Source organism: Acipenser ruthenus, chromosome 4 (genome assembly GCF_902713425.1).
Source record: "Acipenser ruthenus chromosome 4, fAciRut3.2 maternal haplotype, whole genome shotgun sequence".
Lineage (NCBI taxonomy): Eukaryota > Metazoa > Chordata > Actinopteri > Acipenseriformes > Acipenseridae > Acipenser > Acipenser ruthenus.
In genome coordinates, this window is record NC_081192.1 from 48,315,828 (window position 1) to 48,326,125 (window position 10,298).

The window sequence follows — 10,298 nt, forward strand, 5'->3', positions numbered from 1 at the left end:
AGATCGCTACATTGGTGTAAGAGTGGGATTACGTCACCTACCAGCCCTGCTGCTGCCTTCTCCCGTGCACGGGTCGTTGTCATGCTGAAAGGTGAACTTCCGTCCCAGTTTCAGCTTTCTTGCAGAGGGCAGCAGGTTTTCCTCAAGGACTTCTCTGTATTTTGCTCCTTCTATCCTGAAAAATGTCCCAGTCCCTGCCGATGAGAAACATCCCCATAACATGATGCTGCCACCACCATGCTTCACAGTAAGGATGGTGTTCTTTGGGTGATGCGCTGTGTTGGGTTTGCACCAAACATAACGCTTTGCATTTAGGCCAAAAAGTTCAATTTTAGTTTTGTCAGACCACACAACTTTTTGCCACATGGCTACAGAATCTCCTGAATGTTTTTTTGCATACTTCAAACGGGATTCAAGGTGGGCTTTCTTGAGTAATGGCTTCCTTCTTGCCACCCTACCATACAGGCCAGATTTGTGGAGTGCTTGGGATATTGTTGTCACATGCACACTTTGACCAGTCTTGGCCATAAAAGCCTGTAGCTCTCGCAAAGTTGTTATTGGCCTCTTGGTAGCCTTCTTGCTCGGTCATCCAGTTTGGAGGGACGGCCTGATCTAAGCAGGGTCTTGGTGGTGCCATACACCTTCCACTTCTTAATAGTCATCTTGACCGTGCTCCAAGGGATACTCAAGGCCTTTGATATTTTTTATACTCATCCTCTGATCTGTGCCTGTGGCAATGCGCCCCGCCCCTGTGTGCTTGTTATGTGTTGTATGTTGCGTGCGTGTGTTAATGTTGGTGTATAGTCATTGGTACACGGGATATAAACGGGTCTGTGTTTCACGTGTATTTAAAAATGTAGATTTGTATTTAGGCACGAGGAGGGCACAAATTACTTCACGTGCTGGTTAAATGTAATATGTAAGCACGGGGTTGCACAGAATTAATTCACGTGCTGGGATTCAAGTGAATCAACTTGAATCCCAGCACGTGAATTAATTCTGTGCAACCCCGTGCTTACATATTACATTTAACCAGCACGTGAAGTAATTTGTGCCCTCCTCGTGCCTAAATACAAATCTACATTTTTAAATACACGTGAAACATAGACCCGTTTATATCCCGTGTACCAATGACTATACACCAACATTAACACACGCACGCAACATACAACACATAACAAGCACACAGGGGCGGGGCGCATTGCCACAGTGCCTTTCAACAACTTTGTCCCGGAGTTCTTTTGAAAGCGCCTTGGTACTCATTGTTGAGTCTTTGCTTTGAAATGCACTACCCAGCAGAGGGGACCTAAAGGAACTGTTGAATTTATCTTGAAATCATGTGAATCACTACAATTGAACACAGATGGAAGCCACTTACCTTGGTCTGTGATTTTGAAGACGATTGGTTACACCTGAGCTAATTTAGGATTGCTATTACAAGGGGGGTAGACATTTATCCAGCCAAGCTATTTCAGTTTTCATTTTTAATTAATTTTCTACAGATTTCTAGAATGTTTTTTTGTAACGACCCGGACAACTGGTGGCTCAGAAGACCCGCTGTTGTGGGTGTTATGTGTTGTACGTGTTGTACAGTGTATTGTTAAACTGGTATTCAGCAAGTGTGCATGAGCAGCCAGGAGTTAATGGGGTTAGTTAGATTGTACGGTTGCGGAAGACTGCGTGTGTGCGCGGGTTGGTGCAGTGCCTATAAAGGTACCACGAAATGTTCCTGACTTCCTCAGGACAACTGAGGAAGTCAGCACCTCTGGTCACTTTTTTTTGTAACAAAAACACATATTCACTGCCAAACATGAACTACGGTACTTTAGATGTGTAATGGCTGCAGTATAGGATACTGACCTTAAGTTTAGGGTTTCGGTGTAGGAAGAGGATTATTCATTGTTTTATTAACAGTAATACGATAACCAATCATAGTGCGGTGTCCTGACAGGAACATTTGGCAGTACCTTTGTAAGGACAGCCGGGTTGGTGGTGCACATGTCAGTGGTGGATGTTAGGTTTTAAAAAGTGTGTGTGACAGTTACAGTTCTGTTTGGTGTTGAATAAATAAAAGAACACTAAACGACACTCACCTTGTCAGCAACTTTATTGCTGGCGCCTGTCGCAAGTAATGCTGAATCAGCTAGGCTGGTCAGTAAAATATTGACTCCTTTTGCACGGAGGATCTCAGTAGCTACAGCTGTTGGTTCATCAATTGAATCAGATTCAGTTGTATTGTGTCTGCCAACTGATGATGTGAGGCAGAACAGTAATTGGATACCAGAAAATATGAATAACAGTGAGTTTTGGCCTCCTTCAGTGTTCTGGATGGAAGGCGTACCTCACAGTGACTCTGTGCGAACAAAAGGAAATATAAAGAAATAATATTTACAGCTAAACGTGTCCAAGTATCTTATAGGAATGAAGTCAGGCCATGGAAATCCACACCTGTGATGGAGAAACATTGGATCAAGGGACTTCTTGTGGAAACAACTAAGAGCGAAACCTGGTACAGAAGCTGAATCCTGCTGAGAACATATGGATATGCTGAATATGTACTAGGCGATTTTAAATATGGAATGTATTATAAAATGAAGTGTCAAAGATATTAGGAAGGATAAAGAAAGAGTATCCTTGTACCACTAGTAGGTGGCTCTCTTGCTCAATGAAATAGGTCAGTCCACTCTTGTTTGGAATTACACATGTATTCAATTAAATACTTAGTAGTTTGAGAATCCCTAAGAAAATATATATAATGAACGATTTACCACTAGTATATCTTATCTTCAGAAAGCATGACGCTTGATAAAAAGCACCATTCCGGCTAAAAGTGAACGTTAATCTACAAATTTATGTCCTAAAAACACAAGATAAGAAGAGACTCTTTATGACCAAAAGATTAACTAACAAGCCAGAGGTCTTGAGAAAAAAATCCTGTCTCGGCTGGATTTTGTATGAACAAAGAGAAGGGTCAAGCCTAGTTGAATGCAGTTATACTGGCCTATATTTGGATTTAAATCCTAAGAGGGATTCACCAAAGTAATATTATAGCAACTGATAAACAGAGGTAAATTAATTGAAAGATTATCTTATAATGAAACAGGTTCAGTGCTAATTGACACTGTTTATAGTTCATAACAGTTATTTCATAAGATTAATAATATGTTTTAAGTATTTGCTATAATGAGAAAACATATTATTTAAAACTGACAAGTATTATTGCTTGTTCACGACTTTGCTTTAGTGATAAGAAGATTAAAAGCTGGAGCAGTATTCAATTGAATTAATTGAGAAAGAGGTAGATTAATTCTTCTTTCTATTGAACAATAAGACTTCTAGACATTATGATATCCATTGAATTATAGAAGTTAAAAGGTGTTGTGTTATGTTTTGTGTTAAATTTGTAATAATATACTATAATGTACCTTGTTATTAATCTACTATACTATTGTCTAATGATGGTAGATGGAATCCTTATAATGTGGTTATTTGAAACTGCTGCAGTGAAAAAGGGCCTCATATGGGCTGTAGAGAAAGGAGGGGGTCATCTTACATTCCACTTCAGCAAAATTGCAAATCTCATAGACTTGTAGTGTTACGGTTTATGGAGTTAGTGGTTTAGTACTGATAAGTAAATGTCTTGAAATAATATGCACAAATCATGGCTTAATGGACAGGTCATATATTTAATAAAGTGCTTTGCACAGACTCTGACCTTGGAAAAAACAAGAGATTGTGGAAACTGCTAGCAGTAACATATTCCCAGAGTCAGGTACAGGTCAGAGCCTGGTCAGTGCATCTCTTAAGGGATAAATAATTGTAATGAAAATTATTACCACTTAAACTTAGTGAAACTAAATGACTTGAATATTGTATGAGACAAACATTTGTCAAATACTCTGTTAGACAATGGTATATGGAATCAAAACTGACTCATTAACAAAATGATGAATCAACATGAGGTTAAAGGAAACACATACCTTTAATTTAGCATAATATAATCAACTAGAAGATGATGTCATATATTAAGAACATCTCTCATATATATAACACATATAAAAATAGTGTTTTGCATGCAGTAGTGTTTTTATATTATATTATAAACCAAGATCCTGGGAACCTTGGTTCACTTAACTTTTCAGATAAAGGAGGGGCTTGGAGGAAAGCAAAGAAATGAGATCATAGGTTTGGAGTTAGACAAATGTGAAGTTTTGAATTTATTGAGTAGATGACACCTATTAATTCTGAAAAGTTAGTCTGGATCTTTTGAAAACTATTATTTGTAAAAGGGATAAAGAGCTGTCTCACCTGATTAATGATTGGATTTAATTGAGGCGTCCCATGTATTCCAATGAGACGAAAAACCTATTTAACTTCAGAGTAATTTCAATGGAGTACCACACTCATCCCAGACAGGGTAAGGTGGTCCATCTTCTGCAAACCAAAAACACAATTGAACTGATTTAACTCAGTTTAATTTGCCTGGTGAAGACAGTCATATCCTTTTACGATCTATATTAAAGGGTAAGCATTAATCAATTATTATTTTATCTCACATGTATTGCATGTATTTCTATAAGGGACTCACGCTATGTTTAGAAGATAGGAGAACATTTGTTGAATGTGCTGAAAGAGGCTACTGGGTGTATTTAGTGTCGTGGTCGTGGCCAGGCCTGCAGGCTGCACGAATACATAAAGATTTATTAAAGTGTTAACGTTAATATCTGTTAAGACACTGGACTGCCCAGAACGTCTGTCAGCTGGGGATATGAAGTAGCCTGTAGCTACTCAATCCAATATTTAACTGTTAATAAACCGAAGGAGTACTGATCATACTCTGATTCGTAAAAACACTTTAGATACATGAGTCTGTCAATTTCTTGGGTACTATATTGGTCATCCGAATATACTGTAGGTCCAGAGCACGAACTATATCCCACTAGGAGTAATAACATCTCTGTCCTCCTAACGTCTCCCCTGAGATAAGGGTGTATGCTGAGCAAATAAAGAGAGTACGTAAAGAAATCTGAACACGCGGATTTCGTGACACGCCTTAAAGAAAAGGGACGGTGCTAATGGTTTTAGAAGTGGGATGCAGGTACCCCGGACATGCACTTGGAAGTCTGTAAATTGGTAAGCAAGTCTGAGGGTGAACTTGAGGCTAGCAGGGGAGAGTGTACCGTGCACTGGGGTAGGGGTCAGGACAGGATGCAATCTGAAAAGACATAAGCCCGATATCTGTTACTGCAAGGGAGCCAGCTCTCTTGTACAGCGGTATCGGTGCTATGCTTCAGAGCGGGAGGTCCTGGGTTTGCGTCCCACCTCCACCTGTCACTAATTCCTGCCTGCGGCAACCACAGTTTGTTATATATACAGTATATATATATATATATATATATATATATATATATATATATATATATATATATATATATATATATATATATATATATATATATATATAAACCATGGTTGCCACATGTACTCATGTGGTTTTCTCCATACCATAGTCCTCCCATCTGCGTGAAACAGCAGGAACTGGGATTCATCAGACCAGGCAATGTTTTTCCAATTCTCCAGTGTCCAGTGTTTTCGTTCCTTAGTCCACTGCAACCGCAGTTTCTTGTGTTTTGCTGAAAGAAGTGGAACTCTGTTAGGTCGTCGGCTGCCATACCCCATTCGTGTCAAGGCACCAATGTTGTACTGGACTGTGCAGGTGTTCGTAATGTTTTGTACACTCAGTGTGTGTGTATATATATATATATATATATATATATATATATATATATATATATATATATAGATAGATAGATAGATAGATAGATAGATAGATAGATAGATAGATAGATAGATAGATAGATAGATAGTGGTGTATTTTTGAAGTACATATTCAAATTAAACGGTACCAAAAATAATCCCCATTGTAGCTTTCCATGCTCCACCCACCCACGACACAGGTTAGGTACAGTGTCAGTATACCTAGGTGTTTATTCATTTTCATTTTCGGTGCTCATTTTTAGCTATTTTGGAGTTTTATAAGTCGTTTTTTTTTGCGGCTTTGGTTTTTGATATTCTGTATGAAATTGGTTTTCGCTTACTTTCCAAAATGCTTGATCGTTTTTTTTTTGTTTGTTTATTTTTTCTGTCAAAATATGTATAGTAGTAACCCGACAGTACTTGCACACTTAAATTATACCTTCTTTCCTGGCTTTGCGGTGTTCCACAACGAAATCCCTATGGTCATGGGTACATTCTTCTGGGGGTGTTGTGTGTAGGCATTTTTTGTTTGTTTGTTTTACATTTCGCCACAGTTTGCAATTCTTTTTAAAATCCTCCGTATTTTAACTGTAATACATCTTAAAATCCTGCTAACAACCCCCCATTCCTAATTTTAATCTCGTTTTAAATCTCGCAAACGAAGTCTCCAAAATACACGCCTCATACAAAATACAAATGTGATTGGCTGTTGTAAAAAGAGAGCAATAAAGTTGTTGAAAGCAATCCAAAATGGCTGCACCCATGAAAGCAGATGTCCGAAGATTTTCTGTGTGTTTTCAGTTTGTGGGAAAGTAAAATGTAAGTTTTGTGTTCCGGTTATATATATATATATATATATATATATATATATATATATATATATATATATATACACAATTTATTATTTAGTGTTTGACGCTTTCAAGCTAAAGTCGACTGTGTTTATAAGAAATGCATGTGGCTAACTTATGCACCGTTTCCCCGTTTTTTTAGCTTCCTAGATCAACTGCTAATATATATTGTTTTTTTTATTTGTATTCAATTATGTAATGTAAAGGTTTTGTTACTGTTCAGAGTAGAAAATGAGTTTGCATAAAACAAGTTTTTTAAAGTGTTATCTAAAGCATTTAACAAAAACAGAGCCAAGTAACAATAAAAGGACAAGCCATACAAATGTGTTATCTACAAAATGACTCGTACAAATAAACAGAAAACTGACAGCCTTCAATTATCTTGTTCTCTTTCTCTTTTCAGTATTAAAAAGTAGGTGCGCACACACACATTGAAAGATGTCTACACCTATACGAAAAGGGGAACGAAAAGTAAAGCAAGTACCTGCCAAAACATCTTTCAACAGTCCTTACAGTATTGCATGGTGCCCTTTGGCAAGTGCGGACATGCATTTTATTCTGCAGCTATTGCAAGACAAATTTAAACAAATTGGCCTGCAAAAGAGGGAACCTCCAAAAAGAAAAAGAAAATGCCAAATTGTTAAAAAATCACAAAGTGGCGACCAAATGGAGCTTGAGCAAACTCCCCATGAAGAAAAGAAAGAGATACCTGAAAGCATTCCTCCAGTGACAGAAGCAGGATGGACTGACCCGTCTGTCAGAAAACAGCTGGCTATAGGAATCAACGAAGTAACCCGGGCTTTGGAAAGGAACGAACTTTGCCTAGTGTTAGTTTGCAAATCTGTGAAGCCTGCTCATATGACCAATCATTTAATTCAATTAAGTGTATGTCGTGCAGTCCCAGCTTGTCAGGTGCCACGTCTCAGTGAGAGTATAGCTGCTGTGCTGGGTCTTAAGTGTGCCCTGGCACTGGGCTTCAAAAGAAACTCGGAAAGCTTCACTGATGAAGTCAAAGCCATAATACCAAAAGTCCCTTCACTGCAGGTTCCTTGGATTCATCAAGACGGTAAAATTGCCATGGAAGATCAAAGTTTTTCCAGAGAAGAAACACAAGAAGGTGGGCAGAAGGAACGGGATGCCGACCTGAGCAAGAAGCGGAAGCTTGGTGAGGATTCGCCAGAAGAGGAGCTGGAAAGTAAAGAAGTGATAACTTTGCAACCCCTTAAAATAAAAAAGGTGATTCCCAACCCCCAAAAGATACGCAAGCCAAAATTTAAAAAGCAAAAGAAATAGCAGTCCTAACTATTCATATTTCATGATGTGTCTGGATCTGTAACTAGAAGTAGTCGAAGTAGAAGATTTACGACCATGTTAAGTTTGCATTTTTTGTGCAAAAAAAAAAAATCTAGGGCTGGTGTTACAGGATTAGCAAGAAACATGCAGTAGTGACTAATTTAACTTTCTGAGGTATTCATTTTAATATTTGTAATATGCATATTTGTTAACCTAGAAAGGTGGTAAATGTTTTGTGAATGTTGATCCTTGTATTTTTTCTAACCGGAGCTGGAGTAACCTTCATACATGATTATATGATGTTGTGGAAAGAGCATTTCAAACTGAGCTGAAGAACACCTTCTGAAGACTACCACTGTATAAGATGCTGCAGTATGTTGCCTATTGTTTATTCTTCAATCTTTCTTGTTTTCTTTGCTCACAGGTGATTGTCTTTTCACTGCATTTTCTGCTGCTATTCCATCTCTGTAAACTGTGATTGTAATCTTGCAGTTGACTAAATATGACCGATTTCCTTTCAAGTCTTCAGAAAAACTGTACAAGCATTCCAGTTACAGTTCATAAAACAAAACTGGAAGGAGCCTAAAAATATACAAAACCTATTTCACACGGGTTTCTGTTCATTTATTTCTCTGCTGCAATTGTAATCTGTATCTAGGTTTTGCAGACAAAGAAAACTACTTTCTTTTTAATAAACATTGTTATGTTGAACAATGAGGGAAAAGTATGTAGTGTTTCGATGTGTTTTTGATGGCTACATGTCTTGTTTGACTGTAGGAAAAGAAAATGTACGCAAAAAGATAACTTCAAAGTTTGGATGGCTTTATTCAATCAAATATCCATGCTGGTAAATCCTAAATTGTATCTGAAATAATAAGTCACTTTAAATGGTGCTGTTTTTCTCCTTCCTCAACAATCATTCAAGGCTTAAAAAAAAATAATCTTTTCAGTCAGACAGCTGTGCATTATACAGTATTATAATCACGAAGAACATCGGCTATTTAGATCTGTTATACATGGCTCGTAAACTGTTAGGCAATATATTTGCTAGCATATATATATATATATATATATATATACACTTGTACAGGAAATAGTGTTTTTGGACAGCATTGTTTTAGATATGGGATTGCCCCAAAACATCTTTCATGTCCCCAGTACCCCTGGGGTTTGTGTGGAACCAGTGCAAACAGGCATTAGAACAGAGGTTTACTTGGGACAAAAATACAAGACTTGTCTAGCTCTGCCTGAAGCACAATGCATGGTTTTCATTGTTAAACTTGATGGGTAAAAAAAACAAAACACAACAGGGTCCTTTCATTCAATGGTCATCTATTAACAGAAATCAAATTTAACCTTTTTTTTTTTGACCAACACTATAGACAGGTAGATGACTCTCAGGGGCTTCCTTTAACATCCCAGAACACCATTTCCAGTGGACAAAAGGCAAAGTGCTCAGATGTTATTAAATGAGCTTGACACATGCACAAGCTCAACAATTGAAAAATAATGACAAGAATTGTATAGACTTTTGTCTGCAGTGGGATGAATTGTAAATTATGCCTTTATCTGAAATCCTATTGCAAGCAAAAATGTTATTTCTTTCCTGTTTAGGCCTTTATTGGAAGAGGCATTCATCTTTGGGGGATTCAGTTTTCACCCAAGACCTTGCACATTTCACAAAGCAAAGCCACGTCAAAAACATTTACAAAGTTTTGATAAAAGCAATTGTTCAAGTATAAAGCAGCACAAGTCAAAAATAAAAAATACAACTTTTAGACCTGTTTTAACATACTGTACTAGAGAATGATGACCTTTGAAACTTCGAGCTTCAATACTGAACCACATCAGATGCAGTTCAATATTTAATGACTGCAGGAAAAGCAATGCACATTCTTTCCAGCAGAATATGACCAGCGATTGTACACATTTATTATAGATGCAAACAAAGAGAAACAGACAGATTTTCTAAAAAGGGCAGGCAGGTGCTTGGAGACAAGCTAGAGTTTAGTTCAGTACTTTAGCTAGAATTGATTAAGTCCTCAAAAATGGCAGACATGTAATGCACCCTATTATGATCAGTGCAATACAGAGCTGTCTGCTATGCATAAAACACTATACAGCAGGGCATTAAAGGCCAGACAGAATGTTCCAATGCCACTAAAGATGTCTTGTTGTCATATGTTAGTTCATCAAGTACAAGAAGTAGACATGCCTTATTGTACTGTAACAAAATAACTGTCTCCAGAAGCAAGCCTGCATCAATGAATGACAGGTGTTTGTGTCAATGTAAATATATTTAATCAAAATATCATCTGTATTTTGAATGGATTATACAATACTTGTTGCAGAAAAGAAGCAATGTCTAATATTAAGCAGCTAGTACTGACTCAGACA

General features: G+C 37.5%; 1 protein-coding gene across 1 annotated transcript; it reads left to right on the forward strand.

Moving 5' to 3' along the window:
* The first annotated feature begins 6,475 nt into the window (after positions 1 to 6,475).
* Positions 6,476 to 8,628, forward strand: rpp38 (ribonuclease P/MRP 38 subunit). The gene is made up of 2 exons (XM_034000836.3): positions 6,476 to 6,576; positions 7,012 to 8,628. The coding sequence occupies exon 2, from the start codon at positions 7,047 to 7,049 to the stop codon at positions 7,899 to 7,901; it is 855 nt and encodes a 284-aa protein (XP_033856727.2). The 5' UTR covers positions 6,476 to 6,576; positions 7,012 to 7,046; the 3' UTR covers positions 7,902 to 8,628.
* The last annotated feature ends 1,670 nt before the right edge of the window (positions 8,629 to 10,298 follow it).

What these genes read in the sequence shown, in the direction of transcription:
- rpp38 (XM_034000836.3), top strand. Translation starts at nt 7,047, where the DNA reads ATGTCTACACCTATACGAAAAGGGGAACGAAAAGTAAAGCAAGTACCT.